This window comes from Diceros bicornis, chromosome 4 (assembly GCF_020826845.1).
Source record: "Diceros bicornis minor isolate mBicDic1 chromosome 4, mDicBic1.mat.cur, whole genome shotgun sequence".
NCBI classification, from domain to species: Eukaryota; Metazoa; Chordata; class Mammalia; order Perissodactyla; family Rhinocerotidae; genus Diceros; species Diceros bicornis.
In genome coordinates this window covers 52,590,474-52,607,000 of record NC_080743.1, presented here as the reverse complement: position 1 = coordinate 52,607,000, position 16,527 = coordinate 52,590,474, and the positions used below count along the sequence as shown (strand labels likewise).

Below are 16,527 nucleotides of genomic sequence, written 5' to 3'. Positions count from 1 at the left end.
CTCACATTTGTGCCAATCTTCCTCTATTCTGCACGTGGGTCACTGCCACAGCATGGCTTGATGAGTGGTGTAGGTCCACGCCAGGATCCGAACTGCAAACCTGGGCCACCAAAGCAGAGCACACCAGACTCAACCACTACACCATGAGGTGAGCCCCAAAAAGGAGAGTTTTAATGCAGCCAGAGGAAATATGAATTGGTTCCTCTCCTCCACTTATGGCTGGCTAGAAAACACAATCTTTTATAGAACTTTTCATATAATATAAATGATGAAATCCTCAGCATTTTGAGTCATGTTTTCTTATTCACTCAGTAAATGTTTACTGAGCATTTCCTATGAGCCAGAATTGCATGAGGTGTTGAGGATAAAGAGAAAATAAGAGTCTGATCATTTAGGAGGAGACTGCTGTTTAGGTCAGTGGAGGGAACAAGGAAGTAGACGACAGTGTTCCAGGGGGTGTGATGGATGGCAGCTGCAGCAGAGACGAGGCCCAACTTGCTTGTCATGGGCTGGATTGTGTCCCCCAGAATTCATATGTTGAAGCCCTAACCCTCACTATTTCAGAATGTGACTGGAGATACGGCCTTTAAAGAGGATTATTTTAAAATGAGGCCATTAGGGTGGGGTCTAATCCAATGTGACAGGTGTCCTTATAAGAAGACACCTGGACACTCAGAGATACCAGGGATGCATGCACACAGAGGAAAGACCACACGAGGACACAGAGAGAAGGTGACTACTTGCAACCCAAGGTCTCAGAGGAAACCAACCCTGCTGGCACCTTAATCTTGGACGTGTAGCCCCCAGAACCGTGAGAAAATAAATTTCTGTTTTTTAAGCCACCCAGTCTGTGGTATTTTGTTATGGCAGCCCTAGCAAACTAATATGCTGTTAGAGAGGCCAGAGGGAACAGAGAGGTTTCAAGAGGAGGTGATGTGAGCCAAACTTTAGTTCTGATAAGAGATGTGGTTTTTCTACTTACCAAGTCTTGCCCTTTGTTTCTTGACTCTTTATCATCAATAGGAAATAAAAGGACACCTCCCAAACTCAAGTCTAAGGTAAAGTAAAAAGGAGCAACAGAAAGAACATTAAGTTTACTACGGACTGAGACCCCTGAACAGGACTATCTGAATCCTCCTTATACTTTGCCTTTTCCACATCCAATCAGGTTTCAAACCCATGTTTCCTCACTCTCCTGGCCTCAGTCATTGCCTTAGCCAGGTACTCACTTGCTTCACTCCTGATTTTTTTTTTTTTTGCTCAACAATTTTTATTTTTAAATGTTTAGCTGTGGTAAAATACACAGAACATAAAATTTACTATCTTAATCATTTTTAAGTGTACAGTTCAGTAGTGTTTAAGTACATTCACACTATTGTGCAATCTCTACAACTCTTTTCATCTTGCAAAACTGAAACTCTACATCCATTAAACATCATCTCTTCATTCCCCCTACAACCACCATTCCTCTTTCTGTCTCTATGAATTTGACTACTGTAGTTACTCCATATAAGTGGAATCATATAATACTTATCTTTTTGTGACTGACTTATTTCACTTAGCATAGTGTCCTCAAGGTTCCTCCATGCTGTAGCACGTTATCAGAAGTTTTCTCCTTTGTAAGGCTGAATAAAATTCTATTATATATATACCACATTTGTTTACCCATTCGTCCATCAATGGACACTTGCTTCCACCTTTTGGCCATTGTGAATAATGCTGATATGAACATGGGTGTACAAATATTTGCTCGAGTCCCTGCTTTCAATTCTTTTGGATATATACCCATAAGTGGGATTGCTGGATCATACGGTAATTTTATTTTTAATTTTTTAAGGAAACGCCATACTGTTTTCCATAGTGGCTGCACCATTTGACATTCTCACTGTCGGTGTACAAGTGTTCCAATTTCTCCACATCCTCATCAACATTTATTATTTTCTATTTTTTTATTGAGATATAATTGACACATAATATTGTATAAGTTTAAGACAAACAACATACTAATTTGACACATTTATATTGCAATACGATTGCCATTGTAGCATTAGCTAACATCTCACTTGTGTCACATAATTATCATTCCTTCTAATAGTGGGAACAACTAAGATCTAATCTCTTAGCAATTTGAAGGTTTATAACACAAGTTCTGTTGTCTGTAGTTCCTGTACTGTGTATTTATCTACTAGTTGCAAGTATGTACCCTTCAACAACATCTCTCCCATTCCCCCACCCCTCAGGGCCTAGTAACCACCATTTCACTCTGTTTTTTCGAGTTTGGTTTTTTTAGATTCCACATATAAGGGATATCACACAGCATTTGTCCTTCTGTCTGACTTATCTCACTTAGCATAATGTCCTCAAGGTACATCCACGTTGTCACAAATGGTAGAATTTCCTTTTCTCTTATGGCTGAATAGTATTCCACTGTGTATAGATACTATACCTTCTTTATCCATTCATCTGTTGACAGGTTGTTTTGGTTATTGTGAATAATGCTGAAATAAACATGAGAGTACATATCTCTCTTCAATAACCGGATTTCATTTCCTTTAGATATATATCCAGAAGTAGTTCTATTTTTAATTTTTTGAGGATCCTCCATATTGTTCTCTATAGTGGCTGAACCAGTTTACAATCCGACCAACAGTGTACAAGGGTTCCCTTTTCTCCACATCCTCGCCAACACTCGTTAGCTCTTGTCTTCTTGATGATACCCATTCTAACGGGTGAGAGGTAATATCTCATTGTGGTTTTGAGTTGCATTTCCCTGATGATTACTGATGTCGAACATCTTTTCATATACCAGTTGGCCATTTGTATGTCTTCTTTGTAAAAATGTCTATCCAGTTCCTCTGCTCCTTTTTTTTTTTGGTGAGGAAGATTGGCCCTGAGCTAACATCTGTTGCCAATCTTCCTCTTTTTGCTTGAGGAATGTTGTCCCTGAGCTAACATCTGTGCCAATTTTCCTCTATTGTGTATGTGGTATGCCGCCATAGCATAGCTTGATGAGTGGTGTGTAGGTCTGTGCCTGGGATCTGAATCTGTGAACCTTGGGCTGCCAAAGCAGAGTGTGCGAACTTAAGCACTATGCCACCCACTGCGCAGGCCCTGCCTCTGCTCATTTTTTAATCAAATTGTTAAAAAGATCACACTGTGGGGTTTTTTTGTTATTGAGTTGTCTGAGTTCTTTATAAATGTTGAATATTAACCCCTTATCTGATATATGGTTTTCAAATATTCTTTCCCATTGTGTAGGTTGCCTTTTCATTTTGTTGACTATATTTTGCAGTGTAGAAGCTTTTAAGTTTGATGTAGTCTCACTTGTTGCTTTTTCCTTTGTTGTTTGTGCTTTCGGTTTCATATCCAAAAAATTATTACCAAGACCAAAGTCGAGGCGCTTATTCTCTTCTTCTAGGAGTTTTATGGTATCAGACCTTATGTTTAAGTCTTTGATCCATTTTGAGTTAATTTTTGTGAGTAGTATAGAGATCCAATTTCATTTTTCTGCATGTACTTATCCAGTTTTCCCAACATCATTTGCTAAAGGGACTATTCTTTCACCACTGGATGTTCTTGGCTCCCTTATCAAATATTAGTTGTCAGTGTATTCAGAGGTTTAATTCTGGGCTTTCTATTCTGTTCCACTGGCCTATGTGTCTATTTTTATGCCAGTACCATACTGTTTTAAATACTATAGCTTTGTAGTATAGTTTGAAATCAGGAAGTGTGATGCCTCTGGCTTTGTTCTTCCTTCTCATGACTGCTTTGGCTATTTGGGGTCTTTTGTGGTTCCATACAAATTTTAGGATTGTTTTTTCTATTTCTCTGAAAAATGCCATTGGAATTTTGATAGGGATTGTGTTGAATCTATTGATGGCTTTGGGTAATGTGGACATTTTTAATGATATTAACTCTTCTAATCCATGAACATGGATGTCCTTCAAATTGTCTGTATCTTCTTCAATTTCTTTCATCAAAATCTTGTAGTTTTCATTGTCCAGATCTTTCACTTCTTTGGTTAAATTTATTCCTAGGTATTTTGTTGTGTTTGATGTTATTGTAAATGGGATAGTTTTATTTCTTTTTCAGATATTTCATTGTTAGTGTATAGAAAAGCAACTGATTCTTGTGTATGGATTTTATATCCTGCAACATTACTGAATTCATTGATTAGAATTCTCAACTAAAAAACTACTGGATAGGTTTTTAGTTGAGAATTTGGGATTTTATATAAGATCATATCATCTGCAAATAATGACAGTTTTACTTCTTCCTTTCTGATTTGGACGCCCTTTAATTTCTTTGTCTTGCCTAGTAGTTAGAACTTCCAGTACTATGTTGAATAAGAGTAGTGAGAGTGGGCACCCTTGTCTTGTTCCTGATCTTAAGCTTCCAATTTTTCTCCATTGACTATAATGTTAGCTGTGGGTATCATATATGGACTTTATTATGTTAAGGTATGTTCCTTCTATACCTATTCTGTTGAGAGTTTTTATAATCAGTATTTTATTAAATGCTTTTTCTGCATCTGTTGAGAGGATCATATGACTTTATCTTTCATTCTATTAATGGCGTGTATCACATTTGTTGATTTGCACATGTTGAACAATCCATGCATCCCAGGGAGAAATCTCACTTGGTCATGGTGTGTAATCCCTTTAATGAGTTCTTGAATTCAGTTTGCTAATATGTTTTTGAAAATTTCTGCATCTGTGTTCATCAGGAATATTGATCTACAGTTTTCTTGTACTGTCTTTATCTGGCTTTGGTATTAGGGTACTACTGGTCTCACAGAATGAGTTTGGAAGGGTTCCCTCCTCTTCAATTTTTTGGAAGAGTTTGAGAAGGATTGGTATTAATTCTTTACATGTTTGGTAGAATTTGCACACGAAGACAGCTGGTTCTCTGTGCTGGGAAGTTTTTAATTACTGAGTCAATCTCCTTACTTATTATTGGTCTGTTCGGACTTTCTGTTTCTTCCTGGTTCAGTCTCGGTAGGTTTGTATGATTCAACAAACTTATCCATTTCTTCTAGGTTATCTAATCTGTTGCTGTATACTTGTTCATAGTAGTCTCATAATCCTATGTATTTCTGTAGCATCAGTTGTAATTTCTCCTCTTTAATTTCTGATTTTATTTGAGTCCTCTTTTTTTCTTAGTCTTGCTAAAGGTTTGTCAATTTCATTTTTTTTTTTGAAAAACTAGCTCTTCGTTTTCATTGTTCTTCTGTTTTTCTGGTCTCTATTTCATTTAGCTCACCTCTGATATTTATTTCCTTCCTTCTGCTAACTTTGGGCTTCATTTGCTCTTCTTTTTCTAGTTCCTTGAGGTGTAAAGTTAGGTTGTTTGAGATCTTTCTAATTTCTTATATGTATTTATCACTATAAACTTTCCTCTCAGAACTGCTTTTGCAGGATCCCATAAGTTTTGGTACATTGCATTTCCGTTTCCATTTATTTCAAGATATTCTTTGGTTTCCCTTTTGACTTCTTCTTTGACCCACTACTTGTTCAGGAGTGTGCTGTGTGCTGATTAGTTTCCAAGTATTTGTAGGTTTGCCAGCTTTCCTCATGTTGTTGATTTCTAGTTTCATACCATTGTGGTCAGAAAAGATACTTGGTATGATTTCAATCTTCTTATTTTGCTATGACTTGTTTTATGCCCTATCGTATGATCTATCCTTGAAAATGTTCCACGTGCACTTAAGAAGGTGTATTCTGCTGCTGTTGGATGGAATGTTTTATAGCTATCAGTTAGGCTGACTTGGTGTAATATTTAGTCCAAGTCTATCATTTCCTATTGCTTTTCTGTCTGGATGATCTACCCATTGCTGAAAGTGGGGTATAAAGTCCTCTACTATTATTGTATTGTTTATTTATCCCTTTATATCTGTTACTATTTGCTTAATATACCTAGGTGCTCCAACATCGGAAGCTTAAAAACTATTGCTATATCTTCTTGATTGATTGATCCCTTTATCATTATATAACGACCTTCCTTGTCTCTTGTTACCATTTTTGGCTTAAAGTCTGTTTTGTCTTATAAATATAGCTACCCCCACTTTCTTTTGGTTTCTACTTGCATGGAGTATCTTTTTCCATCCCTTCACTTGGTATCTATGTGTGTCTTTAAGGCTCACGTTGATCTCTTGTAGGCAGCAAATAGTTGGGTCTTTTTATCTATCTAGCCACTCCACACCTTTTGCGTGATGAATTCAATCTGTTTACATTTAGAGTAATTATTAATATATATGTACTTACAAATGTCATGTTAATTGCTTTCTAGTTTTGTATTTCCATTGTTTCTTTTTCCCTCTGTTTCTGCCTACCTTGGCAAATTGGTTATTTTCTGTGGTGGTATTCTCTGTTTCCCTTTCTTTGTCTCTTGTGGATCTGCTCTAGGTTTTTGCTTTGCAGTTACCATAGGGCTTACATAAAACATCTTACAGACAAAACAGTCCATTTTAGGCTGATAGCAACTTATGTTCAATCGCCTATAGATAAAGGCCCCCCCCCGTTATTCCTCCCTTGTATATTATTGATGTCACAGTTTACCCATTTTTATGTTGTGTATTCATTAACAATTTATAGTGGCTATAGTTATTTTTACTGCTCTTTTCTTTTAACCTTTATACTATAGTTGAGTGGCTAATGCACCATACTAATATACAGTTACAGTTTTCTAAGTCTATTTTTCACCTTTACTAGTGTGTTGTATACCTTCATATCTTTTCATATCACTGATTACTGACTTTTCATTTTGGCTTGAAAAACTCCTTTCAACATCTTGCATGGCAGGTCTAGTGGTGATAAACTCCTTCAGCTTTTGTCTGTCTGGAAAAGTCTTTATTGCTCCTTCATAGCTGAAGGATAACTTTGCCAGATATAGTATTCATGGTTGGCAATTTTTATCTTTCAAAACTTTGAATATGTCATTCCACTCTCTCCTGACCTATCAAATTTCTGCTGAGAAATCTGATAGCCTAATGCGGGTTCCTTTGTAGGTTATGTTTTTCTTTGCCCCTGGCTGGCTTCCTTTAAGATTCTTTATCATTGATTTTTGACAGTTTCATTATACTGTGTCTTGGGGAAGGTCTTTTTGCATTGAGATAATAAGGTAATTTATTAGTTTCATGACCTTATATATCCAAGTCTTTCCCCAGTTTTGGAAAGTTCTCAGCAAATATTTCTTTAAATAAATTCTTTGCCCCCTTCTCCCTCTCTGCTCCTTCTAGAAGCCTGCTTATTCTGATATTTGTCTTTTTGATCCAATCCCATACTTATGCAGGCTTTCTTTGCTCTTTCTAAATCTCTATTCTTTCATCTCTTCTGTGTTATTTCAAAATTCCTATCTTCCAAGTCACTTATTCTTTCTTCCATATCATCTGCCCTATTAACAGCTGTTCTCTATTGCATTCTTCATCTCATTCATCGAATACTTCAGCTCTAGAATTTTTTTTAATAATTTCAATCTCTTTGGAAAAGAACTCATTTTGTTCATATATTCCTGATTTTAATGAATTGCCTTTCTGAGTTTTCTTGTAACTCAAGTTTCTTCATAACTGCTATTTTGAATTCTTCATCAGTTAAGTCGCAATATTCTGTGCCTTTGAACTCGGTTGCTGGAAAACTGTCATTTTCTTGATTTTTCCAGATTCCTCATAGTTACACGCTGGTCCTTTCACATTTGAAGTAGCAGACACCTCCTTACTCTGTGCTTACTGCTTTCTGCAGAGGGGTGTTGTGTTCTATGGCATTGTTATTGTGAGGTGTTCCACTCTTCTTGCTCTCTTGTGGCCAAATTTTTAAGCTTTTGTGTCTTCTCTGGTTGTTACAATTCACCAGGCTGGCCATTGGAAACCTCTCTTTTGCCTTCCAGTAGTTGGTGCTATAGCTCACGTTTGTGGTTTATTCCTTGCCCACCAACCATGGCCTGTTTTCTGAGCACGCTTCCTGTCTACCAGAGCTCGCTCACACAGACACACTCAGGAGCTGACAGCAGACTCAGGGGAGGTGTGGGTTTAGCATTCAGTGCACTTGGGGTGCCCGTGGGCCCAGTAAGGAGCTCTCCAGGGGTAGTACTCCCAGAGGCTCGTGGGTGAACTTCCTGCTGAGCACAATCCCTTTGATGCCATTTGAAAGGGATCTCCCTTTTTCCCAATATCCTTGCTCTCCCCAGTCACAGACCTCTCACCTTTGTATTACTACTCTGGGTGCCGGTGGAGAGAAATGGGTTTCTCCAATTGTGTCCTGCCTGGCTAGGATAGCTGGGTGCTCACTCACCACTTTCCTGTTCCCCATGGGAGACGTCACCTCCACCTGATAAATCAGCCCTGTTCAGTGTTTCCTTCGGGGGAGGGGTGGCACTGGGAAAGTTTCTCTTATCATCTCCACTGTGACCAAACTCATATTATTTTCTTTTTTTTTCTCCAATGATAGGCTGGAGTTTCCCTTTGGGAAGGCTAGACTTCTACAACTTCTGTCTCAGGTGTGAGTACCTGCCCAGGTCAGCACTCACCCGATTTTTGCCTGACAGTGGCGAGAGGGAGTTTCACTGGCTTTGCAGCCCATATGGAGGTTTATCTGTCTCTGACTGGCTGAGCTGGAGGGTGAGACTCCTCTCAGGTCCCTTGGAGTAAGAGTCCCAAAAGACCCACCAAGGTGCTTTTGTTTGTGTATGGATATTTAATTTGTTGATTAAAAAGAGGGATAAAAAGGAGGAATGTCTTACATTGCCATGTTGCTGGTGTCATGCCCTTCACTCCTGAATTTTTATGATCTCCTAATTCAATGCCCCTTAAATGTTACCTGGGAGGTACTCCTGCAGGCATCGGAGAGTGAATGCAAAACCCAGTGGAGTCTGGGGGATGGGAAAGGGAGAGCTATGAAGCTAAATTCCTTTAGAAGTCTTATGATTGTCTTAAACCATTCAAATATTGTATTCTACTATATCTATATCTACTTGTACACTTACCTCATCCAAATCAAATCAAACTGATGCTCTAGAAAAATGTGCTAAAATAATTCTATGGCTTTACACACTTCAGTTTGAACCTTTTGTCCTCTTAATCCATCCTATACCCCCCAATCTCTTAAGTCATTCTAAAATATTGGCTCTGCTATGCCATTCTTCTACTCAAATCTCCCAAATGACTAGCCATTACCCTCGGATAACGTGCTGCTTAGAATCTCTGTGGACAAGCCACATAAAGTCTTCTATGATGTGGCACAAATCTCTCTTTAAAATCTAACTCTCCTCTAGTCCTCAGCCTAAACCCTCTACTCTGGCCTGTCTGGCCTTTGTACCACCCCCCAAACACATTCGCTGTGTAACTGCCTGGGTCACTCAATACCCTGTACTGGGAATGGTCGGAGTTGTGGGAATACTAGAAAGAAAGAGATGTGATTAGGGATCCTCTTGCCATTTCTCTCCACCTACTTAAATTCAACCCATCTTTCCGGGCCAACTTTCACCACCTCCATGAAGCCCTCCCTGGTAATTCTAGCCCATACTTTCATCTACACTGCTCTCCTATTTCAATCTTTCTTCAGAGAAGAGTACCCACTCCCATCTCTGTTTCCTTACTGATCACTTATACTTTACTCTGTGAAATCAGGGTTTAGTTTTCACACTCTCCTCAAAGTGCTCCAAGGTCATGTGACTGCCCTTAGGGCAAATCCAATGGCCTTTTCCTAATTCTCATCTTCACTTCAGTGTCTGACAATGCAGATCACTTCTTGATACCCTCTCCCCCCTTGTACCTCAAAATATTACATTCTCAAGGTTCTCTTATTTATCTGGCAATTCCTTCTGTTTCCCCTTCTTGCCTTTGCTCCTAAGTGGAAGTGTTTTCCATGTTCTGTTCTCTGTCCTATCTCCCTCACAGTTTCCAAAAAGGATCCAAACAGGGATTCCTCAGTCTGCATCTCTAGCTCTGACCTCTCCTGAATTCTCTGCTTTTCCAATAGCCCAATCAATATTTAGATCTGAGTTAATTATTTTAACACATATTAAACCCTTCTTTCAGTAATCTGTTTTAGTAGAAAGAGTATTCACTCTAAGTCCTTAGTCCCTTTCCACTGTAGAGAACTGGGCAGAAGAATTAGGAAAAACCAATCTCTAAGAAGTCTGAAGGGCCCTTCTCTCCTGGACAAGGTCCTTTGGCCTCTAAAGTCCCCAGGAAACGATCACAATAATTTTACTCCTCCTGCCACTTTTTGATTTCTACACATAAAAGAAGGTGCCCTTTCCCCTGCTCTATGCTGAGGGAGACCACTGTCCAGCCTCCCAAGTTTCCCCAACCCTGAACAGCTTTACTTCTGTCTCCAGGGAGTGCTGTACCCCAGCCTGTGCTAACTTCATAATACAACCTCCTTCCCCTCAGCACCCAACCCGAGCTCTTGTTAGCATTTTAATGGTGTGTCTGATTTCTCTCCCACAGGTTTGACATTTTCATGAGACATTCCCTTACAAAGATGGGGTGAGTTGGGTAAACAATGAAATGACCTTCATGCCAATACTTTAACATGCATGCAAAGATGGACATTTATCAAAATACTTGCACGTTCATTATCCTCATTACAGTCCCATGAAACAGGTGGAATAAATATTACTCACAAATTAGTAATGAGAAAACAGGCACAAGGAGGGTAAGGGACTGCCTCAAAGCCACGTAACAACTAAGTAATTGATGACAGAATTCAGACTCCAACCAGCTCCTCCAACTCCTTATTATCTAGTGCTTTTTAACTCACATGATACCTGTCCTAAGTGTCCTCTCCTCTCTTATTCCATCCCTAACCCTTCTCTCTGCTTTGCTTCTTACCTTTCATTTTCCCAGCCAGCTCATATATTTTTCTTGGCTCAGCAGATCGTGTTTCCAGAGCTGTGAATAAACCACCTCTGCCCCAGCGGCCAGAATCATCTGATAAAAGAAAGAGAAAATTTTCATCTATAGGAGGCAAAGTCCAGTCCACAGTTTAAAAGAACAAAGGTACACCAAATAGACTTCTAGAGGAATGATTTTTCAAAGGAAAGAAAAAACTATCTAATCTCCTAGGAATATCATAGGCTGAACTTCTCAAATATTTTTAGGTTTCCTGGAATATACCTGGCCATCATAACAGGAAAGCATCAAAAAAATGAGTGTTCTAAAAGAGCAAAATCTCTGTGGTACTTCTGTAATTCTTGGGGGATGACTGTAGAAGGATGGAGAAAAGATGTAACATAACAGAGAGAGTTGAAGCACTGGTAATACAACAGCACATAACTGCCACTGTACAGATGAAGAAGAGGAAAGGTTAAATGATGTGTTTAAGTTGGTACTAACATAGCTGGGGAGCACCTTTTATTTATGGTCATTCATTCATTCAATCATACTACAAATATTTGTTAGCATGTATTACTTGTCAGGCACTGTTCTAGGCACTAGGGTTATAGCAGTGGACAAAAAAAAAAAAAATCCCTGCTTTCATGAAGCTTATTTTCTAGTGCAATGAGACAGTCAAATAAACAAATACATACATAATATGTCAGTGTATAATGTGTGTAATAAAGTAAAATAAGGTAGGAAAAGGGATAGAGAAAAGGAATAGAGAGTAATAGAGGCATGCGGATGGGTCTGTTTTATTTGAGGTAATCAGGGGAGACCTCTCTGAGAGGCAGGCATTTGAACAATGCTTGAGAAAAGAGGGTTCTAGGCAGAGGAAGTAAAAAGTGCAAAGGTCATGAGGGGGGGAAGATGCTTGGAGTTTTGCTTTTTCTCAAAGGATTCATTTGTCTTATAGATGTTGCCTCCTTTCACCCTCTTAAAAACCTTGTGCAGAGAATAGGGCAGATACTATCCCACTATACGAATATGGAAGTTGAGGTCCAGGGAGGCTGGGTTACTCAACCAGGTAAACAAGAGAGCCAAGAGTCAAATCCAAGTCTCCTAATTCTAAAATTCACTTTTTTTTAACCACACAAGGCTGCACTGAGCCCATCAGTCCCCCCTAGGTCAGCGTTCTGCCTCATCTTCCCCTAGTTTTTGGCACCATAAAGATTGAGGCACCCACCCCAGGCCTGTACCACTTCTCCTACCTACGCAGTGCACGATGACAGCATCCTCTGCCCCAGCCTGTGGGTGAGTGACATCACCGCTAACATACTTGATGGAGGTCGAGTCTGAGTCTTCATAATCGAGACGCGCAGAGCTCTCATCTTCCCCATCCTCTAGGTTCTCTGGTTCGCTCTCCTCGGAAGGCAGGCAGAAGGAGTGGTAATTGTTGGACTCCCACCAGGCCATCCTTCAATAGGCCAGAGAGAAAAGGAAATTAACCAGGCCTATCCCAATTTCCCTTGGAACGCATTTTGTACTGCTATTCACAAACAGTAAGTGTCAAGTGGAAATGCAGTCAGAAGCTCACTCTGACTTGAGGTTTTCTGCCTATTTGCAAATAAACAAGAAGTCCCACTGATTAGCCTAACTGCCTAACTATACTTCAGTAATGAGCAGCCATCAGACGCCCCTGTTTTTAAGAACGTGAGTAAAAGGTACTATTCAAGTAAACCACTCTTTGTCAGACAGCTACAATAAAATCTTAAAATTTTCTTGCTTCAACTGAATGCATCTTCTCTGCCTTAGGCACTCAAGATTTTTCACTTAGGCAGACTAACTGCTAAGGTTAAAGTTTAATCTTTAAAAAACTTTTCTATTACCAGTAGGAACTACCAGCTTTATAGAAGTTTTCTGGAATTTTAAAGTGATGTACAACTGTGGACTCACTATACAAAAATGATTCCTTTACCAACTGTGACCCTCAGCTTTATTAATAATACAATCAAATAACACTTTTTTGATCAAACATACTTTTTCTTATGTTCCTCTTCTTCCTTTTTCCTTTTCCTCTCCTCTATTAGTCTCTTTCTCTTGGCTGCTGCTTCTCGTTTTTTCTTTCTTCTGTCCTCCAGCTCTTCTGGGCTCAGAATCTGCTTCCTCTTGGCAGACCCCTCCACAAGGCCTGGGATGAGAACCTGTAGGAAGAATAAGATCCATAACCAGGAAGGTTGGGGGCTGCCTGTTCCTTCATGAGTTTCATTTGTCCCTAAAACACAATCTGTACGGAAGCAACATGCTGAATATTTCACAAAACACTGCATCTCCATGCCACCTTGTATGGTAGGAAGTGGTGGCAAGACACTTCAATTTACTGTTCATATTATATATGTCATAGCCCTGTTGACCAGGATACTGTGCTCCGAACTCAACCAAAGCACTGGCATGGTTGGTACAGCAATATGTCATTTTGATTAATTTCATTAGGAATAAGGTACTTCAGAAAAATAACTTTTTTTTTAACTGAAAGCATACCCTGCAGAATGCCGTTTTAGGTTTAACCATTTTTAATGGAAATCCTCCTACAATGTATTATATAATTCTTTCTTAAACAGAATATTTCAACGTCATTATTATCTTAACGACAGCTGGCATTTAACGAGCACTACTAAGTACCAAATAGTGTGGACATTACATATATCCTTTATGACTGCCATCCTCTTGCGTGCCATGGGGTCATGATTATTAGCAGCAGGGTATGGTATTTTTGTGATAATATAGTGATCCCTTCAGGGGTGGCTTAGATGGACATGGCTGCTTTCACCTGCATTAAATGATAAAGTACTCTCTCCTCGTAATGTTTTTTCTGGCAACCTTTTACATAGTTTTTATACTAGGGTACAGTTAATTATATTTACATTCCAACAAATACTTAAACACTTATTTCTTATAAATCACTCCCAGCATCATTTTTTGTTCTCTTAGGATGACAGTTTGGAAGAATTTATTCTTTTATACAAATAAATAGTTCTTACATTGCCTTTATTTCGGAGTAACCGGCCTTCTTGAGTAGTTTCCTGCAAAAGTGTTTTCTGAAGATTTAGCAGTTGCTCAAATGATTTTCTGTCTTCTTTACTAGGCTCCTTAGAATAATCTTTACCTTCAAATAAGTACATATGGTTTTCTAAGAACATAAATCACAAAAAGAGAAATGTTAGATACTAAAGAAAAATGGATTAATTTTATTCAAAGCAATAACCAGGGCAAACGAGAACAGGCTGTATTTTAAATGGGCTAAGACTTGCTTGTGAAGAAGGTATTGTATTTCCGATCCCACTGACACTGCTGGGTTTGGGATCCACATGGGGATCTCACACATTTACTTTTCAAAGAACAGAGCAAAGCTAAAGCCCTTTTGGTCCCTCTCTCTATGGTCTGGGAGTCTCTGCTGGATACCTCCACCCTGCTGACTCTTGGATCACTCATTCATTCCACACTATTCCTCAGCATAAATCTCACTGACATTAAGATTACCTAATAAAAGGTAACTGAAAATATACTTCTTTATCCCAAACACACTTTTAATACTTGACTCTTTCCCCGCTTTTCTGTAATATTAAAGGAACAAGCAGCAAATCCATGAGAAAATGAGAATCACAAAAATAATCCCTTAAATTTACAATATTCTTTACAGATCTCATGAACCAGCTTCATGAGCCTCACCACAATCCTGGTATAACAAACCCCACTTAAGAAAGGGAAAACTGAGGCTCAGACAGGGATTAAGGGACTCCCCAATGCTCATTGCTAATAAATCAAGAAGGCAGGATTTTCTGACTTTAAGGCCAGTGTGCTCTTTTCAGTACATTACTGTGTATATAGAAGGATGGAGAGATAACAGGCCAGCAAATAATTATAGTAATAATTATTACTGTCATTATTGTTGACAATAGTATAATCTTGTAAAGCATTTTCTGCTATCAGAGCACTTACACATCTCTTATCACATTTGATTTTTGCAACTATTTAAAAGAATAAAGCAGACATTAACAGGACCATTTTACAGATGAGGGCTCAAGAGGTTGGGTGATCTGCCAAAATCATGAATCAGTGAAAAAGAGAAACCATGACAAGCCAATACTAGCAACCACAGAGAGGTGTGAGAATGATTCTAAAGTGAAGTGTATTTAATAGCACATGTCACCAAAAGATATATTTTCACAGCATTATGAAATCAGCTATAAGTATGTTTTCTCTAGAGAGAACGAAAGCAAAACATTTTCATTCTCAAGAGATCAATTGCTTCACACTTACACCCAAATCCAACCAGCTGTAATTCTAATTGGCATCTGCTAATTAAATCAGCAGGGGGCTTTCAATGAGGTGTTCTATCAACAAGTGGAAAAAAATAAAGAGCTGAGAAGTGTCAAATACAATCAACATATGCAGCTTCATATTGCATGCAATGCTCAACTTACAAACATACTTTTTTTAAAAAAATCCTGGCATTCAAGATAAAGCAATGCTGTTTTTTATTTAATTTTGATTGGGGCTACTTTAATTACCAGTCTTTCACATTTGCTTATATTCTCTTTAATTGTGCTCCCTGTCTTCACTCTGCAGTCAAGAGGAGGTCGGAGACCACAGGCCTAGACCCTCATCTACGTCCCGCCAGTGGAACCATCTACCACAGAGCGAACACAGGTTCTCGTTGATCAAAGACAAAATTCCAGGTTTTAATACAGCTGGGAAATCTTTTCTGGCAGCTGGACTGCTTGAAAAAGTATATTTCTCAGTCAGTCCAACCGCCAACAAAAATTACAATTATCTTTTTGGAAAATAGTGAAATTTTATTTTGTTTTAGTAAACGTCATGAAAATGGGCTGAAATTAATCTAGACAAGTGCCGAAATAGGTGCAAGCTTCAGTATTTACTGTAATCAAAATGTAACTCAAAAATAGGACCACACGCATTTATTTCTTCTCCCATCTAAAACCACTAAATGGCAGTAAAGGGATTTTAAAAAGATATATGAGGCAACAGTGGATGAAAAGTTCAACAACTCTTTAGAAAACAGAAAGTGGCTGGACTAATAAAGATTAAGAACAGTGGAAGTAAAACACAGGTGCCTAGTCAAGAGTGATTACTGAGAATAGAGACCCTTTCAATCCTTCAAAAGCTTAGGACTCACAAGGACAAGGTACCAGAGGATAGGGTAACTGAGAGAAATTCTGCACACCAAATAATGGGAGCACCAGGAACACCTGACTCATGTTTTCTCTTCAATTTGAGCAAACAGGTTTATTCCAACCCCTAGCCCACTTCTTCTAAGAAAGATACTAAAGGATTCATCTTTGGAGAAACTGAGTTGCCTAGCAAAAAGACTACAAAAATACAGACATCTGGGAAGGTCCCCTCTGTGCGAAAGCAGGCTCACCAGCCAGTGATGCTGGAATAAGGACAAAGAGCCCATATACCTGCTCAGGTTAAGCAGCCCATCAGCTTTGGCACTTCACTGGCACACGTGATCAGACAGCCAGAGGACACCAGATAGTTCAGGAAAACTATCAACAAGAATGAGATTCCAAAACAAATTTTTAAAAAGGAAGAAGCAGCAGCAATAGGAGGAAACAGAGACAATGCCAGGGGCAGAGGAATACTTTTTTTTGTGTGTGAGGAAGCTCAGTCCTGAGCTAACATCCATGCCA

General features: G+C 38.9%; 1 protein-coding gene across 3 annotated transcripts in view; it reads right to left on the bottom strand.

The window, feature by feature from the left end:
• The window catches only part of CHD1L (chromodomain helicase DNA binding protein 1 like), a 68,374-nt gene that overhangs the window by 6,373 nt on the left and 45,474 nt on the right, over positions 1–16,527 (bottom strand). For all 3 annotated transcript variants that reach the window (XR_009219785.1, XM_058538956.1, XM_058538957.1), the window contains exons 16-20: positions 13,855–14,003; positions 12,854–13,017; positions 12,085–12,290; positions 10,829–10,927; positions 983–1,053 (exon numbers count right to left, since the gene is read on the bottom strand). Coding sequence is in view for 2 of the 3 variants with exons in the window: in XM_058538956.1 (XP_058394939.1) it covers positions 983–1,053; positions 10,829–10,927; positions 12,085–12,290; positions 12,854–13,017; positions 13,855–14,003 (689 nt within the window). In the remaining variant the exon portion in view is untranslated. The remainder of the gene's footprint in view (positions 1–982; positions 1,054–10,828; positions 10,928–12,084; positions 12,291–12,853; positions 13,018–13,854; positions 14,004–16,527) is intronic.